Source organism: Mercenaria mercenaria, chromosome 1, assembly GCF_021730395.1.
Source record: "Mercenaria mercenaria strain notata chromosome 1, MADL_Memer_1, whole genome shotgun sequence".
Lineage (NCBI taxonomy): Eukaryota > Metazoa > Mollusca > Bivalvia > Venerida > Veneridae > Mercenaria > Mercenaria mercenaria.
In genome coordinates, this window is record NC_069361.1 from 28,709,786 (window position 1) to 28,733,450 (window position 23,665).

The window sequence follows — 23,665 nt, forward strand, 5'->3', positions numbered from 1 at the left end:
GGTTTTCTCATAGCGCGGCTCATTTGTCACTTCAACTAAAATAAACATAATTGCATTCTATGCCTTCCAATATTAATTGTGCTAGCACAATAAATGGACTAATAAACATACAAGTGGTATTTTCTGAAAACCTTAGTAGAGCCTGACATAATTACATATTAGGCCTAAAAAATATTCACTGTTTCCGGTAACATGCTAAAAAGAATTAGAGTAGGTAGGTCGGGTTTTTTTTTTTTTATTTATTTTTTTTATTAAGGGAGACTTTTCGGAAATTATTTTTGTGTCAAAAAATGAATACAAATAAGTGGGCTATGCCTTTAGAGCATCAGTAAGATGATTTCTAACATCACTGGCCATGTTTTAAGCATAAAAAGTGCAGTCTTGCAACTTTTTGTTAAAAAGTTGAAAAAAACTATTCTCCAAGGCCATAAAAACATTGAGGGTCGGGCAAAAAATTTAGGGTAGGTCGGGATACCGGAAACGAACAAATTTTTTAAGCCTAAATAGCTTCTTGGGATCCCAATATCATTATATATATATATATATATATATATATATATATATATTACGACTTTTCATGAATTCTAAGACCAGAAAGAAAAAATACCGGTGTTTAGGGGTACTTGACCCAGAGACGTACGGTACAACGTAGGTAAGTAAGTAGGTATAGGCAGTTTTCTTTTTTATTTCTTTCGTATTTTTATTTTATGAAGAAAGTGTCATAAATATATATATATATATATATATATATATATATATATATATATATATATATATATAATAGATAGATAGATAGATAGACTTATTTGTCGGGGAAACAAAACAGACGCTAGCAAAGCGAATGAATCTCCACAGATCTGACTGGAAAACACGCAAATTCAATCGGTCGCCGGTAGCTGAACATTTTAACATGGAGGGTCACACCTTTACGGATATCCTACTATGTTGCATTGAATTCAATGACAGATGGACGGATAAGCAAAGAAAGGAAAGAGAAACCTACTGGATCCGCCGTCTAAACACCTTACAACCTATAGGCATCAATAAGGGAGACTAGATTAGCCTGCTGAAGCATTATTTTCCCCACTAAGATTAGAAACACAGATACTAGAAGTTCATTTTAGCAGATATTAAATCACTTTAGGCAATCGGACATAGTTTTTAATTAACATCGACCACAACATAGATTTTCTTTTTCCGCTACCTTCTCTGTTGAAAACGGCGTTAAACACAAAACCAATGAACGAAATCCTCAGGAAAAATAAAGGGAACCAATCAAAAACGCTCTATTTTTATAAAACCGCTATTTTTATTTATCACTCATTCTGTTGATCGATATGTTCATTGAGCATTTATATATCGAACTATACAGGCGGTATTTACGCCGTTGCTGTGTTGTTTTGATTTATGCTACCCTTGAAAAAGGCTTTTTTGAAAAGCCGAAAGCACTCGGGTTTATAATTAAACTTTTGACACTGTTTGAACATATATTTTTTCTCATACTCTATATATATATAGAGAGAGAGAGAGAGAGAGAGAGAGAGAGAGAGAGAGAAAACCCATTGGATGTTTTCCTTTTTTATTTGTTATATACTTGTCCAGGAGTAACTTTTAATATTTTCTATTTTATATATATATAGAGAGAGAGAGAGAGAGAGAGAGAGAGAGAGAGAGAGAGCAAAATATTTCAAATATTTTATAAAGAAAGTTTACAAATGCTACGAAAATGTCTAGAGAGCAAAACAAAAACAAAAGACATATAACCGTGTATCAAGGGTTAAGCGTAAACATTGTGTATTATTTCCTGGCCTAATATATCCGCTTCCCAATCTGACTCATTTCGAAACCGAAACTACAACAGTTAACACGTGGGCATTTTCGGATAACGGGATCATGTATAAGCAGGTTAAATATTTTTCAGTTAGCGGCGTGTAAGTGTGTGTAAATACTTCAAGTTCAGAGGAAGGTAAGAATTTATTTAATACTTTATTGCTTTATGAAATAATTGAAAAGATAATTGGTTTGAGCCGCAAATGTCTGATGTCAATAAAGCTTGTTTTGATGAAATGCTATTCTTTTGAGATAAAACAGAATGTCAGATCATCTTGTCAGATACAATATCATGTTAAGTGGTGTGCATGCTTCATAAAAAATCAACTGTTTTCACTAATATGTTAGTTGATGTGCTGTCTTCAGATAAGATTCTTTTTCTGAATTAAATTGTTGTAATATCCACTTGAGATTGGTTCACTAATGTGTTCATTTGTTTGCATTTTTTAATAACAAAATTATGTCATGATATCTTTCAAACGCAAGTGTGATCATGTAAATAAATGTGTTATTTTCCTTGTATCGCATATATACTCGCTTCTTTAGTAAAATATTTTTTATTTTCATTACATTTTGAATAAAACCATGTCAGTAAACTAACATTCTTATTTACTGAAGTGGTGTCTCAGTCAGATAACGTTCTGTAGTATTGATTTAAAAACTAGGATCAATCAAATTTTAAATACGTACAGTCGTTTATATATATAGGACTAACAATATAAACTTCAAGTAGGCACTATCTATTTTAGATTTATGTGTAGCTAACTGAATCAAAGTACACGGTCTGAAAAAAAAAACAAAAAAAAAAAACAACATTTTCTGAAAAAGAGTTGTTTGAGCTGAAAAAAATGATTTTGGGTAAAATATTTGAAACAAATGGAGACAACTCCGGTTAAACTTTATTGTAGGCTTTGTTGACTATATACATAGTATGATGAGTATCTTATGCAAACCAAGCACTTTTTACATCTAGGCATGAAAACAATCATGCATAATTACTGCAGTTTTAAAAGAAAAATGTGTAAAGATCAAATCACTGAATGCCCTTTGGAAAGTATGATATTTTTGTGGTGAAATTTGACAAAAACAAACGTTTTTTTAGAAAGTTAAAACCCACAGAATTTTACAAGGTTCAGCTTTTCCTGTAAAGATCTCTGCTACCCATAAATATGCGTCAAAGTGTTCGAAAAATGTCTAGAAATATGAGAAATCAAATAAAAAATTTAAAGGACTTTTAGATGCATGAGTGTGTTATCCTGTAAACTTGAGTAGATAACATAGGTATTGTGCTATTTGTTTAACCAGTCAAATATGCATACATTACACGCTCTGTGCATTCGATATTTTAATATTCGGCCCAACTTCGGTGCTATCCGTATGTTTTACGGAAAGAAATTTTGGTAAAGTGTCTAAATATCATTATTAGTATTGTAAGTGAAACACACTCTGGTCGATCGTATCTGTGGCTCAGTGGTTACAGCATTTGGCTCGAATGCGGGAAATCGCTGGTTCGAGCCCATTAGCGAGCACATTTTTATTTTTCATTTTCAATTATTTATTTGATTTATATGACTTCGCTGACAGTAGTACCGACACCGCGAATGAAACTGAATGATGAGTTTAGCTAGTTGTAATTCATATTTATGAAATTTGTATAGTCGTGAAATGAACTGTGTGAAAAAAAAATACATAAAAAATATATAGGGGCCTCCGTGGCCGAGTGGTTAAGGTCGCTGACTTCAAATCACTTGCCCCTCATCGATGTGGGTTCGAGCCTCACTCGGGGCATTGAGTTCTTCATGTGAGGAAGCCATCCAGCTGGCTTACGGAAGGTCGGTGGTTCTACCCAGGTGCCCGCTCGTGATGAAATAATGCACGAAGGGGCACCTGTGGTCTTCCTCCACCATTAAAAAGCTGGAAAGTCTCCATATGACCTATCATGTGTCGGTGCGACGTTACTGAATCCAAAAAAAAAAAATTAAAAAAATAGATATATATAGATATATAAATGAGAATTTAATAAAAGAGATAAAAATGAAGAAAAAAAAAATACTTGTGAAAATAAAATGAAGGAAATACTGGATAAAAATGTACTCTGGAAAAAAGAGTGTTTGTTGAAATTTGTGGGGGAAAAAACCTCAGATACTGAACGGTATCGATCTTACGAACTCCGGGTTTCAAGCTAGTGACGATGACCACTGAGCTATCGTGTCTTGCGTATATACGTATTGCTGGTTACTTTCCGTATACAAAACGGAATGTACCGAAAATCAACCGAAGATTAAAATATTCTATGCACCGCCCATTTAATCAATATGCATTTGACAGTTCAATCAAACAGGACAATAGCTTACTTTTTCATTGCACTGATATAACATCGGTTGACAAACGTTGTTCACTCAACAATTTCACTCGATGAACAGATTGTTTCCTTTGTGTAAAGAGGGCTTAGGGTAAATCTCTACTTTATAGGTAACATTTACATGTCTTCTTAGTTAAAACGTCACCGTGTATAATTTCACTGTTGCTATCATAAAGCTTGCTATTTGACGTGGTGAAAGTTATATTTTCATTATCTAAACGATATGACATGCCAGAATGTGCGCTTTAAATCATATAATTTCATTAGTTTGTCGCTTATGGATTCATGTAAACCCTACGTACTTGTATCATAGTGATAAATTTGGAGTAGTAAGGATGATAATAATAATATTCCGTAATCAAGGCATTTTAATTCCGGTGTCAAAATCACCTCATTTTATGTCCTTTTAATCTTAAGTTTTATTGACATGCAGCAGGTAAAAACCGAGTTGTTTTACTTTCCATATCAAAACAAGCTGAAAATAATAGTTTATTAAAATTATGTTCATAATTATTATTAACCTAACTGAAACAGAAATATACATGAAAAGTACAAAATGTTGTTTTAGTTCTCTCCCCATTTTTCATTGAACATTTCGTTTTCTGAAAATAAATGAAATTACATACATTTTATCATATGAGCCGTGCCATGAGAAAACCAACATAGTGGGTATGCGACTTGCATGGATCCAGACCAGCCTGCGCATCCGCGAAGTCTGGTCATGCTCCATGCTGTTCGCTTTTAAAGCCTATTGGAATTGAAGAAACTATTAGCGAACAGCATGGATCCTGACCAGACTGCGCGGATGCGCAGGCTGGTCTGGATCCATGCTGGTCGCATACCCACTATGTTGGTTTTGTCATGGCACGGCTCATATATCAAGTTAAACCGTACAATAAAGTATACAAAATTGATTTGATAACAGCTTTCAAGCTTACTGAATAGCAGAACAGAACAGATCGTATAGATTATTATGACTTTATTGTACGCAACAGATACATAGCATATTTACAAATTCAAACTATCACATAATGTTTGTTTGTTTGTTTGTTTGTTTTGGGTTTTTCAACAGTATTTCAGTCAGGTAACGGCGAACAGTTAACCTAACTAGTGTTCCTGGATTCTGTACCAGTACAAACCTGTTCTCCGCAAGTAACTGCCAACTTTCCCACATGAATTATCAGAGGTGGAAGACGAATGATTACAGACACAATGGGTAAGTTCACATCGAAGCTCTAAGGTAGAGTAGAGACCGACTCTATACTCGATAATCCACTTGAACGGTATAAGTTAGTACACCAATCGTACCTTCGTACCTAAGGGTTTACTGGTTCCTTGCTTTTCATCACAGCGCTCAATGTGGAGGGTAAAAAAGTTTTACATAATTCCAGGGCCCAATTTTTGATTGGCCGGTTACTTTACTGGTGGGAGTAAGTATCATTTACACAACAGCTAAGCTTCCTTAGAGCTCCGATGTGAACTTACCTAATGTCTTTTATCAAATCGTCACGGAGAACATACACCCGGCCCGGGGATCGAACTCGCGACCCCGCGATATATAGACCAACGCTCTCCCTACTGAGCTAAGCGGGCGGGCATCACATAATGATAATCAACGACTAGTTTATGTTATATGTCAGTAAAACAATTGAGGACGAACAGTGTAAAACTAACTTATAATAGTGTTCAGATTAGAGTTTCTTTTGAGGGAGCAGCGCGAAACTACAGTTACTGTATATATTTATAGTTTTAAACTTGGTTAATTATAGGGTCTAATTTAAATAGGAAAGTCAACAGTTGGGTCCTAAGTCGATTGTCGTATCACGAAGTGGAAAAGTGGGTCTGTTGGCACCCAATTGTTTTTTTACCACTTCACGAATGTCCTGGGTGGGGGTGGGGGTACCCCTATGCAGCTAACCTAATGTGTTAGGAACCGGTAGGTGAGTCTCTTTGATTATATTATACCTGATTGGTGGGTCAAACTTTTATATAAAATTTATATAGGGACCCATTATTTAACCAAATATATATATGGTATAAAGATACACTAGTTACGCGCTGAGCCCACGATTTGTACAGTATAATGCTAATCTATAAAGTACCATCTTATTTTTTCTGATTGAATGAAACCATAGAATTTATACATACTTGGTCTAGCATAATGGTTTTGCAATATTGTTAAGAAGTACTGACGGCAAACAGTCTATTTCTCTGCAAGTCAGTCAGGAAGTGTTTTATTACATGGCATCAGATATATATTTTCATGTTTAATTTCTTCAGATTTTGACTTAAGGGGACGCATATTACTACATTCACAGTTCATACAGAAATGCGGAAGGGGTGCATATTCAAGAAATCGATGGTGGGGAAATAAAAAACATATTCCTAAACTGATATAATACTGATGGACACCTGTAATATTCAGTATTTTGTGGATAAGGATGTGATACTATGAATGTAATAGGAAAACAGAGGTCTTTGTGAAAGTACATTCAACACAAAATATTAAGCTTTTGTATAAGGAAAAAACAGGTTTTTTACAATAACAGTGTTCCAAATAGTGTTGAAGGGATGAGATTTTCTTTCTAACACACCTGGTTTGCTTAAACATGTAAAAATTTAACGCCACGTCATTTCAGCTCGGGATGGACGCCATATTTCTCATTGATAAAAATATAAACAAAAAAAAATCAGAGTGGGATTAGCATTGCAAGGGCATAACATGGCATTCTACACAATGAATACCTTAGAACAGATATCTAAGATGCTACACAGGTTAGGCGGGTTAAATGCATACTGGCGATCACTTGAAATTCATCTTGAAAAGGTGGTTAATTTTAGTTTATTTACAAGGTTTTTAATTTTCCCACGACTTCTCGATGATTCACTGCAAATGTATTACTGCGCCGGACGAAAGGTAACTCTAATAAACAACGGGAGACAACTTAGGTGTCAGCACGTGTACGATTTTTAAAAAACGTGTCGATGATTATAATTTCGTATCAAATAATGAATCCTATTCAGATATTCGTCTTTAATATTAGAAAATTATTAATTTCTGTGGACATTTGTCAAAAAATATTACTTACATTGGACTACTTTGCGCATCAAACTGGTTTCCGCTTCAGTTGTGAGGCACTTCCGTTATACTTTTTGACAACAATAACAAAACACAAAATGAATCAATAAAGTCACTTATAAACCGACTGCTACTTAAATCAGTGTAAGTAAAGTTGTTGTTACAACATTATACATGTTCGTTACGTTATGAGATAAAGTTTATCTTGAACTGCATAATCCATTAATTACGTTTAGATGATATTGCATTTACAACTTATTTGACTCCATTTTTTACGTGAATGACAGCATTCTCGTGCAACTCGTGCAAACAGAGTTATGAAAGGTATGGTGGAGAATTCAAGGACAAATTATAAATGGCATTAAAGTGAGGATAACTGTATATTCGTCCAGTTTTGATCAATGACATGCCTGCTGTGTATTAGTAACTTTTGTGAACATGATTAGAATGTTACTTTTGCACATATACACATTGATTGGAACTCTCAACCAAATTTCGTACCTTATTTTAGGGATTTTTAAGACCATACATTTTCAAAAGTTTGTTGAATGTGTTTTGATATTTAAGTGCATTGTAGTTCATGAATACCAAGTTAAAAATTAATAATGGCAACATTTCTAGGCCCTTTTTGTAAGCCACTAGACTTCTGTAACGATAAATGTTTAATGTATTAAGGGGAATATACTCTTTTAGTTTTGGAATGTGGCATTCCTTGACCACCGTATCTTTTCTTATTCACTACTTTGTAAACAAACTAAATAATGTGTTTTAGCTTACATATGCGAAATGAAAAGCAAGACAGTGACCATATTTCACATTCTTTCTTTAAATTAGAATCTGTAGGACATTGATAAATGTTTGGACAAGGTGAAGCACTATTATTTTCGCACCAAAAACTCTTATTTGTTGACTTTGAATGTACAAAATAAGTCTTATGTAATTCAACAATAACTTTCTTGTTTCAGTTTTCTCATTTTTAGCTCACCTGAGCACGAAGTGCTCAAAGGTGAGCTTTAGTGATCACCCTGTGTCCGGCGTCCGTCGTCGTCCGTCGTCCGTCCGTCCGTCCGTCGTCAACAATTTGACTGTTAACACTCTAGAGGTCACATTTTTGGCCCAATCTTAATGAAACTTGGTCAGAATGTTACTCTCCATAAAATCTTGGACGAGTTCGATATTGGGTCATCTGGGGTCAAAAACTAGGTCACCAAGTCAAATCAAAGGAAAAGCTTGTTAACACTCTAGAGGTCACAATTTTGACCCAATCTTAATGAAACTTGGTCAGAATGTTACCCTCCATAAAGTCTTGGACGAGTTCGATATTGGGTCATCTGGGGTCAAAAACTAGGTCACCAGGTCAAATCAAAGGAAAAGCTTGTAAACACTGTAGAGGTCACATTTTTGGCCCAATCTTAATGAAACTTAGTCAGAATGTTACCCTTAATAAGTTCTTGGATGAGTTCGATATTGGGTCACCTGGGGTCAAAAACAAGGTCAACAGGTCAAATCAAAGGAAAAGCTTGTTAACAATCTACAGGTCACAATTTTGGCCCAATCTTAATGAAACTTAGTCAGAATGTTATCCTTAAAAAAGTCTTGGACGAGTTTGATATTGGGTCATCTGGGGTCAAAAACTAGGTCACCAGGTCAAATCAAAGGAAAAGCTTGTTAACACTGTAGAGGCCGCATTTATGACTATATCTTCATGAAACTTGGTCAGACTGTTAATATTGATGATCTTAAGGTCCAGTTTGAATCTGGGTCATGTAGGATTAAAAACTAGGTCACCTGGTCAAATCAAAGGAAAAGCTAGTTAACACTGTAGAGGCCACATTTATGACCATATCTTAATGAAACTTGGTCAGAATGTTTATCTTGATGCTCTTTAGGTCAAGTTTAAATCTGAGTCAGCTGGGGTCAAAAACTAGGACACTAGGTTAAATCAAAGGAAAAGCTTGTTAACACTCTAGAGGCCACATTTATGACTATATCTTCATGAAACTGAGTCAGAATATTAAACTTGATGATCTTGAGGTCAAGTTCGAATCTGGGTCATGTTTGGTCAAGAATTAGGGCATGGGGGCAAATCAAAGGAAAAGCTTGTTAACACTCTAGAGGCCACATTTTTGACTTTATCTTCATGAAACTTAGTCAGAATGTTAAACTTGATGATCTTTAGGTCAGGTTCGAATCTGGGTCATGTTGGGTCAAAAACTAGGTCACGGGGTCAAATCAAAAGAAAAGCTAGTTAACACTGTAGAGGCCACATTTATGAACATATCTTGATGAAACTTGGTCAGAATGTTAATCTTGATGATCTTTAGGTCAGTAGGTCAGGTGAGCGATACAGGGCCTTCATGGCCCTCTTGTTATCTTAGTGAGCAATCCTTTGTGTACTTATAACAGTTGAAACAGTATCCATTTCATGTACCAAAACCTTGTACTTTTTTGCAGGTAAATTTTATCATACCCAACCCACTTTTTTCTAATTTCAAAGTATGCGTCCCCTTAAGCCGAGCAAACTTTAGTATCGAACTATACTTGACGTCATTGAAAAGTTACCACTTAATATATACCTCTTTGCTTGTTTATACAATATCTACGTCACTTTTTCATGGCCTGTGCGCGGTCTATTACTCCTAGACCCTGTCTGATCTTGTCTCCTAACCCAATTCATGACTGTCAGGTGAGATTTTTTAACGTATTCCTTTTAGTCTGTCGACTAACCTTCAAGTGCAATTAATGATTTGCGAAAGAAATTTTTGTACATGTCGACATTGCTGGAAAAAGTCATTTTGCACGTGCAGCCCGTGCCACAAATGGAGTTAATCGAATTTGACAAATCTTTACCTCAGTGACGTCTCAGTTGCGTCAAAAATATAGTCGTATCTTGCTTTTAACACAGTCCAGTGCGATTTTTAAAATATAAGGGCCATTAGGGTGGTTACTTTTCAGTGACGCTGAGTATATATAGATCGATCAGTAGCACAGACTGTGAACCATCGATTTATAGGAGTCATGTCATTGCAAGCAATGTTCATACAGTTCCATACAGTTTCCTTTCAGTCTTTGAATAAGCGTATTAATTTTATCTAAATGTATGTTGTCGGGTTTGCTGTTTCTGGAAAGTTTCTTTGAACGGAAAAGAATGTGAGCAGACATTTAGACACTCAGTGATTTTTTTTTTGTAGATCACTAAACACTAAACCGTGTCCTATAATACTATAACTTACACTCTTTACTGACTTGCCGGTCAATAGTCAAAACTATTGCCCGTGTGAGGTCAATATTCTTTACTATTGGCTGGCAAGTCATTCAATAGATGTTTATTGCATGACCCCAGAAATCGAATATATATACATAGCTCAAACTATGGACCGCCAAATTATATACAAAACCATGTAATAATTTGCTTTTTAAAAATGTGTGAACATTTCTTTTATTTTCAAACAATTCAAATAGAACTTCGTTTGTCAAATTGCAAAATGATACGACAAGTACTTAATGTCGCTTAACATGTCGCTTGCATGTTTTGGTTCAACCCGTAGAAACCTCACGTGAAAATTAAAGCCCAAAAATGATGCTTGATGCTTAACCTTTGTCAAATATGCACGTGAAGCTCGTGTTGTTATTCTCCTAATGACCGCTCGTAAAACTCGTATTCAAAATAATTGTATTCGGATATACAAAAATCCTACAGTCCGTAAGGTATACCGAGTATCCTTAAAACGTTATTATAAATTGTCTGGGATGTTCCATTATAAGAAGTTTGAGGTTTTTATACAGAATGGTTAACCCGATTGCAAACGTTCACGTGTTGATGGTTACACCATACAAAATTTAGTTCCTTCTTTATTTCATATAAACAATTAAATCTTCAGACGTCATTTTCAGTGATTTACAGCATTTCAATGATATGAAAACTATATATGGTCATTTAGTATACCATGTCTTCTTATCAAAAATGAAAAAAGTATATTGACATGTTATGTTACATATAAGAAAAATAATCTGTTCTGAAAAACATCACCCTTCTATGCTCCTATGAAAATAGCCGTTTAACAATTACACGTATGGAGACGTTTTCTCAATGAATAAAACTAACACCAGGAATTCACTAAATTCAATAAAACTGGTCTAGATCTTTTCTCAATTTAATAAGTAATAAAACTAAGCCAAAAAAATAACTCATATCCTCATATGACTTATTATACAATTTTTCATCTACAGCATGGAACTACATTTTGAACTACTTCACATGTAAAACTGAGTAGTCACTTTCTGTTTGGTGTAATCAGTCCTGATGCCACACGAAGGTTTCTTTATTGCAGCTTGCCCGGTACATTTGCATACAAGCTTCAGGAATGAAATATTTGCCAAAAAATTTACGTTTCAATTTTACAAGCGGAATTGATTTGTTTGAGTCTGTTATTGAAAGGTAACCCAATGTGAAACCATCCACCACGAAAGCTAACACAGGCTTTATCTGGAATCTATACTGATACATTGAAAGAATTTATTGGAAAATGTAACATCACTGAGTCAAAGTCAGTGGATACTTTTACGTTTACCACTCCACTTTAATAGACTGCTGTTGTGTTAGTTAATATGATCATCAAGAACATTGATTGCAAAAAGCAACATTATAGCAGATCCAGTATGCTTAAACAGTCGTAGCGAATTGCATATTTTTAACGGGCAGGTACGCATGACGCGATTCATTCAATTATTTTTGGACGATTGTCGAAGACAAACCGGCCAGTGCAACCACACCCCCGCCCCCTCTCCGCCACTCACCTCCACGCCCCTTCTCCACCCCTGCACAAAATATACATATATGTAAATGATCTTAATCGACTTTTAGCTCACCTGAGCAATGCTCAGGTGAGTTTTTCTGATCGCTCGATGTCCGTAATCCGTCGTCTGTCCGTCTGTCGTCTTTCTGTCTGTCAATATTTATCTTGTGTATGCGATAGAGGCTGTAATTTTCAGCTGATCTTCATGAAATTTTGAAATTTGGTCAGAATGATTACGTTGATGAAATCCAGGCCGGGTTCGAAAATGGATCATCTGGGGTCAAAAACTAGGTCATTAGGTCAAATCAAAGAAAAACCTTGTGTATGCGATAGAGGCTGTAATTTTCAAGTAATCTTCATGAATTTTGGTCAGAATGATTGCCTTGATGAAATCTAGGTAAGTTCGAATATGGGTCATCTGGGGTCAAAAAGTAGGTCACTAGGTCAAATCAAAGGAAAAGCTTGTATATGCGATAGAGGCTGTAGTTTTCAATTGATCTTCCTGAAATTAAGTCAAAATGATAACATCAATAAAATCTAGGCCGAGTTTCAAAATGGGTCATCTGGAGTCAAAAAGTAGATCACTATGTCAAATCAAAGAAAAACCTTGTGTATGCGATAGAGGCTGTATTTTTCAATTGATCTTCATGAAATTTTGTCAGAATGATTGCCTTGATAAAATCTAGATCAAGTTTGAATATGGGTCATCTGGTTTCAATAATTAGGTCACAAGATTAAATCAAAGAAAAACTTTGTGTATGCGATAGAGACTATATTTTTCAATTAATTAATCCTGAAATTAAGTCAGAATGATAGCCTTGATGAAATCTAGGTCAAGTTTGAATATAGGTCATCTTGGGTTAAAAAGTAGGTCGCTTGGTCAAATCAAAGAAAAACCTTGTGTATGCGATAGAGGCTGTATTTTTCAATTGATCTTCATGAAATTTGGTCAGACTGATTATCTTGATAAGATCTAGGTCGATTTTGAAAATGACTTATCTAGGATTAAAAACTAGGTCACTAGGTCAAATAAAAAAACTTGTGTATGCAATAGAGGCTGTATTTTTCAATTAATCGTCATGAAATTTGGTCAGAATGATTGCCTTGATGAAATCTAGGTCAAGTTCGAATATGGGTCATCTGGATCAAAAAGTAGGTCACTAGGTTAAATCAAGAAAACACCTTGTGTATGCGATAGAGGCTGTATTTTTTAACTCATCTTCATGAAATTTTGTCAGAATGATAGCCTTGATGAAATCTAGGTCGGGATCGAAACTGGGTCATCTGGGGTCAAAGACTAGGCCACTAGATCAAATCAAGAAAAAACCTGCAATAGGGGCTGCATTTTATACTGGATTTTCATAAAATTTGGTCAGAATGGTTTCCTTGATGAAATCTAGGTCAATTTCGAATATGGATAGCCTAGGGTAAAAAAAACTAGGTCACTAGGTCAAATCAAAGAAAAACCTTGTGTATGCGATAGAGGCTGTATTTTTCAATCTGGGGTCAATAATTAGGTCACAAGATTAAATCAAAGAAAAACTTTGTGTATGCGATAGAGACTATATTTTTGATGAAGTCTAGGTCAAGTTTGAATATAGGTCATCTTGGGTTAAAAAGTAGGTCGCTTGGTCAAATCAAAGAAATACCTTGTGTATGCGATAGAGGCTGTATTTTCAATTGATCTTCATGAAATTTGGTCAGAATGATCATTCTAGGTCACTAGGTCGAATCAAAGAAAATACTTATTTATGTTCAAGATTTTTTGCTCCAATTTTAATAATTGGTCAGAATATTTTTTTCCATGAAATCACTAGGTCAAACATGTTTACACTGTTATGGTGTGTTTCTCAGGTGAGCGACCTAGGGCCATCTTGGCCCTCTTGTTTAATTACTTAGTAAAACTCCGTTGGAATAAAATAGTTCCCTATATGAGTCGCCTTGAAAATATGCAAGCAACAATATGATGATAAAAGTTTGCAAAATTATAATTAACAGTGATATAGAGCTGCCAAAATATTATAACGAAACAGATAGGTGTATTACAAGTTGTCCCTTTATTTATTGATTTTGGTCGTAGGAATATGCATTGTCTGATCGTGAAACATCGAGCATTTCCGTATTCTCCGAGAAAACGTTTGATATCGAAGTGGTGTATCTATATAAATATCCGAAAGCTATTAGCCCAATATTGCTCTAATGCAAAAAATTCGTGCCAAAACTGACCACATGACGGGTCACGTAACCCCCTTCTTCGCCTCATTGTTATTTATTTGAGATAATGGGTATAACACGGTGGGCCGAAATAGATATAGAAGTTAGATTAGATTGTTGAAGAAGAATACGTTATAGTCTGTTTAGATAGAGAATTGGATCCGTAAGGACAAATGGCGATTCCATGCAGTTCTCAGTATGTGATTTCGGCAGCCTTTGACCAAAACAACAAACGGAAAATACGTAAACAGACGGAAATCGCCGAATGTCATTACGGCTCCACTATCTGAACAGGAGTGGCCTTTAAACCTTAAAATTACATAGTGGCCAGCACCCGGTTGCCTCCATTTGTTTTGCCAAGGCTCAGTGGTTTGACGTCCATATGTTATTGTTGACTTAAAGCCGCAATTGAAGTGTGTAAAGGTAATTTTCAGAAATTCAGGTACTTATTGTATTAACTTCAGATGTTAAGACCATAAACATGGCCGAGCTCAAGATATTTATGCTGAAACTATTACCAGAATATTTTAAATAAGGCAACAAGGTTTTTACTTTTGTTTTTGTCGATCAGTAAATTTAACAGTGCTTGTTTACATTTTATGACTTATGATAAAGTTTGTTCACATATTTATTGGAGATTGATATATATTTGAGCCGCACTATGAGAAAACCAACTGATTGCCTTTGCGACCAGCATGATTCCAGACCAGCCTGTGCATCCTTGCAATCTGGTCAGGATCCATGCTGTTCACTAACAGTTTCTCTAATTCCAATAGGCTTTGAAAGCGAACAGCATGGATCCTGACCAGCCTGCGCGGATGTCTGGATCCATGCTGGTCACAAACGCACTATGTTGGTTTTCTCATGGCGCGGCTCATATATTTTTAACTGTAGGTAGACCGCCTGTGATAACTGTTATTTTTCATATCATTTCAGAATTCTAAATTATGCCATTAAAGAAGAATTCGCCTGTCACCAAAGCCCAAAGAACAGAGGTTACCCCTAAGTCAGCAAAAGGTAGAGAACAAGCGCCAGGACAACGAGCGAAAACTCCTCAGGCAGACAAGGAATCCACAGATAAATCAAAAGCTGCACAGTACACACCCCATCCTAAAACTCTGAAGACAGAAACTGCAAATGACACTGTACATACGAAAGGGGCGGTACAATATACACCTCATCCTAAGACTCTGAAGACAGAAACTGCAAATGACCCTGTGCATAAGAAAGGGGCTGTACAATATACACCTTATCCTAAAACTCCGAAGACAGAAACTGCAAATGACTCAGTACATAAAAAAGGGGCTGTACAATATACACCCCATCCTGATATGATGAAGTCAAAACCTGCCAATTACGCCATACGTAAGACATTGGGTGCCGCAGAAGATAAACCTTATCCTAAAACTTCGAAGGCAGAAACTGCCAATGACTCTGTACGTAAGACATCTGGTGCTGCACAATTTACACCGCATCCCAATACAGTGGGGTCGAAGACAAATAAGGAAGACCAGTCTACTCGCAGTAATGAATGTGGATCATACTTTGATGGTTGCGGTACAGGTGCCGCCAATTATTCGCCAGACACAGCTCGGTACAAAGCAGTTGATTCAGAAGAAGTATTCAGATTACGTTCTTTGGAGTCCAGTATAAAAACATTACAGATAGAAAGCAAGCGTTCTCAAACAAATGTTGACAACGAAAGTTTTAGACGTGACGGAAAGCCGTATGTAACTCTAGATGAGACAGAAACTGGTGACCAACAAGATAACCAAACCGATTCAAATCTCAGAGTATACAAAGATAATCCATTAAACAGGAAGCTTGATCGTGTTGGGAAAGTAATGGGTAGCGTTGTATATTCCAGAAAGAAGAAATCGATTAGCCAACAAACATACAAAGATAGCACATTGAATCGGAGAATAGGACGCGTTAACAAATCACGTGGTTCTATGCCAGTAAAGAAAAGTTCAATCACCAGACAAATTCCTGAAATTCTCAAAAAGATCATATATGACGAGGTTAGTATTTTTACTGTGTTGTACTATTAGGCTTCAAATGATGGAAACAGCATAATGTTTATCTCACCTGACCTCAGGTGAAGCTTTTTCCGTCGTCCGTTGTCAGTGTGTTTACGATAGCGCGTTCATTTTTATATGAGTTAGACCAAACTTGCACACAGGGTATAACTGAATTAAAGTTTGTGTTCACTTAGGCGCCTTGATTTATGTTTGGATGATCACCAAACTGGGTTCAGTATTAGACTGGCAAAAGATCTCGGTTTTCTTTTGAAAACGGCGGGTCAGATAATTTGCAGAATAAAGTGGAATTATGCGTATTTTCCAAATAAAAGTCCAGCTGAAATAGATGTGTGCGTAAAAGGGTGGAGGAAATTATACCTTTTAACCCAATATACCGGTACCAAACTGTTCCTGTTAATTAATAAGTATTTTTTAAGAAAAGTCAAACTGCATGCAGGTTACTTCCCTTCGACTTCAGAAATCTCTACCTATAGGTAAGGGAGATCACTGCGTAGAAGATTGAAGAAAATAACTAATATTTTATTAGTCCAATTCCAATTTCTTTATTTACCTACCATCATCAGATGGTGAGCTATTCAAATCACACTGCGTCCGTGGTCCGTTCGTCCGTCCGTCCGTTAACAATTTCTCGTTATAGCATCTACTCAGAAACTACTGGGGAATTTTTACCAAACTTTGTCCGGATGATGTATTGGTACCCTAGTGGTGTCCCCCTGAAAATCAGGCAGGTTCAACAATTTTTGAGTAAGTTATGGCCCTTTATTTATTTTTATAGTTTACATATATTTATTTAGGGGAAAACTTTGAAAACCTTCTTGTCCAAAACCAAAGGGCCTAGGGCTTTGATATTTGGTATGTAGCATCATCTAGTGGTCCTCTACCATGATCGTTCAAATTATATCACTGGGGTCAAATATGGCCCCGTCCCGGGGGTCACATGTCTTATAATGACTTATATAGGAAGAAACTTTGAAAAACCGCTTGTCCAAAGCCACAGGGCCTAGGGCTTTGATATTTTGTATATGACATCATCTAGTGGTCCTCTACTAAGATTGTTCAAATTATTTCCCTAGGGTCAAATATGGCCCCGCCCTGGGGGTCACATGATTTACATAGACTTACATATATATAGGGAAACACTTTGAAAATCGTCTTGTCTAAACCACAAAGACTAGGGCTTTGATATTTGTAATGTAGCATCATCTGATGGTTCTCTACCAAGTTTGTTCAAATTATCCCCCTAGGGTCAAATATGGCCCCGCCCCGGGGGTCACATGGTTCATATAGACTTATTTAGGGAAGAACTTTTAGAATCTTCATGTCCGTAAACTACATCATTCAAATTTGGACCACATGTATAGTTTTGAGTAGCAAGATGAACCTTGACATGAGTTGACCTTGATCTTGACCAAGTGACCTACTTTCACATTTCTGTAGCTACAGCCTTCAAATTTGAACAACGTGCATATGTTTGTGTATCGAAACAAATTTTGACCTTAACATTTACCTAGTGTCCTACTTTCACATTTTTGAAGGTACAGGCTTCAGATTTGGACCACATGCATAGTTTTGTGTTCCGAAATGAAATGTGACCTTGATTTTGACCATGTGACCTACTTTCACATTTCTCAAGCTACAGCCTTCAAACTTGGACCATATGCATAGTTTTCTGTACCGAAATGAATTTTGATCTTCAGGTTGACCTAGTGACCTACTTTCACATTTCTCAAGCTACAAACTTCAAATTTGGACCACAAGCATATTTTTGTGTTCTGAATTGAAATTTGACGTTGATTTTTACCTAGTACCTACTTTCACATTTCTCAAGCTACAGCCTCCCAATTTGAAGCACCTGCATAGTTCTGTCTACCCAAATGAACTTTGACCTTGAAATTGATCTAGTGACCTACTTTCACATTTCTCAAACCATACCTTTCAAATTTGGACCACATGCACTGTGTTGTGTACCGAAATGAAATTTGACCTTGAGCTAGTCTTGAAATTTGGAACATTAAAAAATGGCTCAATGGTGGGCGCCAAGATCACTCTGTGATCTCTTGTTTCTAAAGCATCAGCTTCAAATACTTATGCAACATTATCGTTAATTAAGCACATTTAAATGCACAGTACCCGAAAATTGCTTTATAAAACATTCACCAAAAACAAACTATGTGCACTAAGATGCGCATAATGCCACTTTAAATTTGTAAAATAGCAGATTTTAAGCATTTCTACACTTAAGCGCCTTCATCTATTTTTTGCGAAGGTTCGCGAGACTGGATAAGATGTTACATAGGTAAAATATCTCCTTTTTAAAACCAGCCAGTGTGGATAATTGGCGCTGGAGTCCCATGACCTGGAAATGATTTCAGTCGATGTTTAGTATATTTTCCCATTTTTGTCGGAATTGCTGTTTGGCAAATTGGGATATTTGATTTATTTATTTAACATTATCATTTTTCAGTCTGCCGACATGTCGCAAGTCACAGCTCATAATCATTTAGAGCTGGCTCATAAACATTTAAGATGGTTGTATTTATATGATATACCTAGAAAAACACTTCTTACGCTATGTTTTGTTTCAGTTAGAGGCGTTTACGATCGATTACGAGATTACGATGACACGGAGCGACAAGTGCCAATGTGCACCGAGTCTCCTTAACTCTGATGAGACCATGGTTGAGGCATTTGGTCAGGCAATTTGTCAGTATAACCGTGGGGTGTTGGAGTTGTCATGGCAACGTCAATCTGAAATGCCGGACCGCAGACCAAAAACATTGCAAGCAGTACTGGAAGATTACGTTGGGAAGAACATACCATTCTCAGACCTGACGTTACACAAGAAAATCGGTCACGGTGGTTTCGGCGACGTTTATTTTGGCCACTGCTTTAATTCGGTAGTTGCCATAAAGAAATTGAAGGAAACGAAACTTTCTCCAAAAGAAATAAATAACTTTGCAATGGAAATCATGAATTTCTGCTCACTTGAACATCCTAATATTGTCAAATTTATAGGGGCTTGTACCGAGGTACCTAACATTTGCATTGTTATGGAATACATGCAGATGAGTTTGTATGAAGCCATTCATGTCCGTAACGATGTCGACTTCACCGACACTGAGCGAACCTCCATTGTCAAACAGACTTGCAATGGTGTAAAATATCTGCACGCCTCTAGAATCGCTCATTGCGACTTGAAGAGTCTGAACATACTTCTAAACTATGAAGAAGGTGAACTGTATGAGGTTAAAATCACAGATTTTGGTCTAAGTATGGTTAAACCTTGTACATTCGATCCATCTGGTTGCTCCGTAGAAGGTAGTACGCAATGCCGGAACCCCACGTTACTCCGCACCGGAAGTACTTCGTGGTGAGATGCTTACTGCCAAAGAGATGATGAAAGCAGACGTCTATTCTTTGTCCCTGGTTATCTTAGAGGTATTATTTGAACAAGAACCATTTCCAACCTACGATCGCCAGAAACTTCGAGAGCAGATAGGTCAACAAGGAGAAGAACCCGAAATTCCGGATGGTCCTGAGATTGACAGGAAAGTAAAAAGTGTTATTCAACGGGCTTATAGTTTTACGCCCCAAGCTCGTCCGGATATCGCTGAGTTATGCGATGTGTTTCGACAAATAGAGAATATCTATGCTCAGCCTGAAGAAAATGCTTTAAATATATTTTCATAAAAATATGTCAGAATTAATAGTTTTGATCACATGGCTGACAGATGATTTTTGTTGGTGTATCAGATCAAAGGCCAAATGTAATTCAGCTGTTACCTTCAATTCATGTTGAGACTTTGTCAGCTGATTGCAGAGAATAGGTTTTAAAATGGTATTCTAAGAAGAATGATAACACTACTTGAAGAAAGACAACTGTCTCTGTAAAGCAATTAATTTCCTTTGGTGTTTGATATATACTTGCATTGTATGTATTTATATATATATACAAGCAGTCGAAACGTATTTTAAGTGTTTACGTACTTCTCTATACACTATCCATAACCTTTTTGCTTATATATGAAGAATATTTGTTAACAGCCTTTACCTGTTTACAAGCAACACTCTCTCCCAGGTATTAAATTATTACTAGTAATACGTTTCAACGTTTGAAAATTGTTAACACTGTCCGTACAAGAAGAGATCATATTTGAGAAGTACGACACAGCATTATGGTGTTTTTATTCTTAGCAGTATGTTAATAAACAATCAGTAATGTACCGAAAGGTAGATCGATTGCTGGCTTGTTAGCGCAGAGTAAGAGTGAATGGCAATGTGATCATTTTGTAGTGACACTTTTTACGGTTCGAATCTTGCATCCGTCTTAAAGTTATTTATCTTGAGTTACATTTTTGTTTTGTTTTCCGGTTTCTAATTCATTCTTTGTCCTTATTTTCGACAATATTTTCAAATTGATTAATAATAAAATTTTCCCCGTGCACTGCTATTTGAAATAAAGTATAAGATTGTCATAATAGTTAAAGAACTAACCCGTTGCGCTTTGAAATATCCAGGAATAATGTATCTATTTATGTCCCTGAAATATCATACGAGAGCTTCAAAACATTAATCATACTAGTTAAAGTTAAGTGTTTTAAACATAATGTGTGTTAATAATGACGTGTTTCAGTTAGTGATAAAGTTGGAACTAAAACTAACTTGAGTTGTCTTCGTTGAACCTTATTGAAAAATAAGAAATTGAGTACAGTTTTAAATATATAGAGGACATTACATGACTGCCTTTTCATAATGAATATATTAAACGAGTTGAATACAATAATAAAATGCGAGGCTCTGCCGAGGATTTTATCAATTTCATTCAAAGCGATTAAATTACGGATGGAAAAACACAAATGTAACATATTACTAATACGTGACTGCTCGGTCAACGAGGAATAAGTGTCTGTATTGGAAACGTTTTGTAAGGACTTAATCTTATGTCAGTATCATTCACTAAAACTTTTTTATCTCATTTTTGTCACAGTGTGTTTCGGATATATTTCGTAAGACCAAACTACATGTATCCCAACACGAAATGCATCATTTTCACGAGAGGCACATCTACAAGTGAAAATGTGAAATCTAGTATTCACAAGCTGAAGATATTTTGATCTTGCATTTAAAACAAACGCGTATTATTTGCATTCCACCAATATGCACGATATCACAAACAAAATAATTACATGTACATCCCACACGTAGCTGAAATTTGTTGCGCCCTTGTTTCTTATACCGGCTGAAGTACCCATATGGAAATCCAAGAACCATTTTGTTTCTAACAAGTAATGTTAAAAAAGCAAAAAACAGCATTAAATAAACACACACTGGAAAAGGTGATAACGTTCCGGGTTCCTGCTTATATACATGCTTATATACATGTAAACGTATCTTCCCTAAATAACACTTTCACACAAGAGATGTGAAACCAAAATTTGTAGTCCTGTTTGGCGCCATATAACCTATACTGTGTTGGTGCGCCAAAAAACCCAAATAAATAAATAAATAAATTCACACAAGAAGTGTACAGTTACTGCAGACAGATGACTGGATTTTTTTTAACTCAGGGGATACCTCGTATGATATATTGATATATGATTTGTAAAGCAAGTATAGAATGACTTATCTTACTTTTGTTATAAATTCATTTAGACTTTGTACTTGTTCGTACTGGAAATGTCGTGCGCATGAAACAATGTTTTGCGATAGGCCATGAATACAATTTTGAACAAGAAACGTGGAACTTCCACAAAAACAGGTGTAAAAACTTTGCGGCACGCCATCAGGTTGTGTTTAAAAATGGTAATGTTGTTATAGTGTGCTGCATCCTATCACCCGATACAACCAGGATAGACGTGTCATTGCCATATGTAGTTCCTGACTCAAATTATTACTTGCAAGTAATTGCTGCAAGAAGCAGCAACAAAACAAAGCATTGTTGTTGTAGACAGACACTAGGCAAACAAACAGTCTGATAGGGTTTTACTAATAAGCTTTGATAATGTGGCAGTTGAGTCCAATAAGTCCAGGGGTGTTCAAAGATAATACGTCACAGATCTATTGTAAAGCAATTATTGGATTTACCTGTATTGGAAAATAAACAGTGTCGGTTGTATTGAGGTCAACTGCCACATGATCAAAGTTTATTAGTATAAATGTTGGAGAAAAACACCGTGCCTTTGTAGAGTGAGCAGGATTTTTATTGTCGTATTAGTGACCTAATTATTGATTGATCATGATCCAAATGCGTAATTGACCTCTGAGTATGAAATGTACTGCATACACAAGGTTGTGCTTAAATTCAGACTTCGTAATTGTTCATCCGAAATGACTGAGTTTCAAACTTAGTTCAGATGTTATCAAGACCATTATTCTGATAAATGTCCAATCAGGAATGTGGGCTATATTATACGATACTTCCAAGTTAAATGATGGGGAAAGACTAAGATGTATAATGAATGAAACATTTTATTCCGCCTAGGAGCGTGAAACTCACGGTTTAAAAGGAACAAGAAAATTATAACCCATAAGTGTTATGTGTTGACGATTGCGTTGGTGTATTTACTTAGGGGGTATTGTTGCTGTTGTTGTTATTTTCTTCACCTCCTCCTTGGGAGAACAGCCTCTGAATACGCAGCAATATGGACTAAACAGTTCACTACTATAAACACCTTTACCACTATATACAGACATATACTGATCAAGGATACTTAAAATGCAGGTCACCTTGGTTCAATGGCCAGTTTTTGCCTTATTGTTAGGTGACATTTGTAAAAAAGTTTGACTGTAATTATGCATATCAAACATTAAACACATAAATACTTAACGTCAAAAAACTAAGAATATAAGACACTGTTTATGGATGTTTGTTCCAGACGTACGTACTATGTAATAAGTTTTGTTGTAATAAGTTTGGTGTTGATTACCAAAGGAGGAATGGGAATGGCCATGCCTACATTAAGATGACAGATCCTTGTACTTATGAGTTGATCATCACTTCTATAATTATCTGCAGTAATAAAACGTATTTTCTAAGTTGCACACTTGGTTAATTGATCACATACCGCTCCATTTGCACAATATCGTTGTCTTTAAACCAGATTAATAAAAAATAATAAATTGAAATTATAGATAATTTACATACTCAAGCTTCTTTTCTAAATGTGTATAGCAAACAGTAAAGTATAGACCATTTATATACTTAGCTTCTTTTCTAATTGTGTAAATTTACCTCATGAAACTGTTATGACTTTTCTTTCTTCTCTCTATCTACCTTTCTTTCTTTTTTCTTTTATATTGATGTATGCATCAAGAATTACTAATTAATAATAATACTCTGTTG

General features: G+C 35.8%; 1 protein-coding gene across 1 annotated transcript; it reads left to right on the forward strand.

The window, feature by feature from the left end:
* Positions 1-1,834: 1,834 nt before the first annotated feature.
* On the forward strand, positions 1,835-20,984 carry LOC123542769 (uncharacterized). Its single transcript, XM_045328763.2, has 3 exons — positions 1,835-1,966; positions 15,218-16,302; positions 18,909-20,984. Exons 2-3 carry the CDS (start codon positions 15,229-15,231, stop codon positions 19,695-19,697), a joined length of 1,863 nt encoding a protein of 620 aa, XP_045184698.2. The 5' UTR covers positions 1,835-1,966; positions 15,218-15,228; the 3' UTR covers positions 19,698-20,984.
* The last annotated feature ends 2,681 nt before the right edge of the window (positions 20,985-23,665 follow it).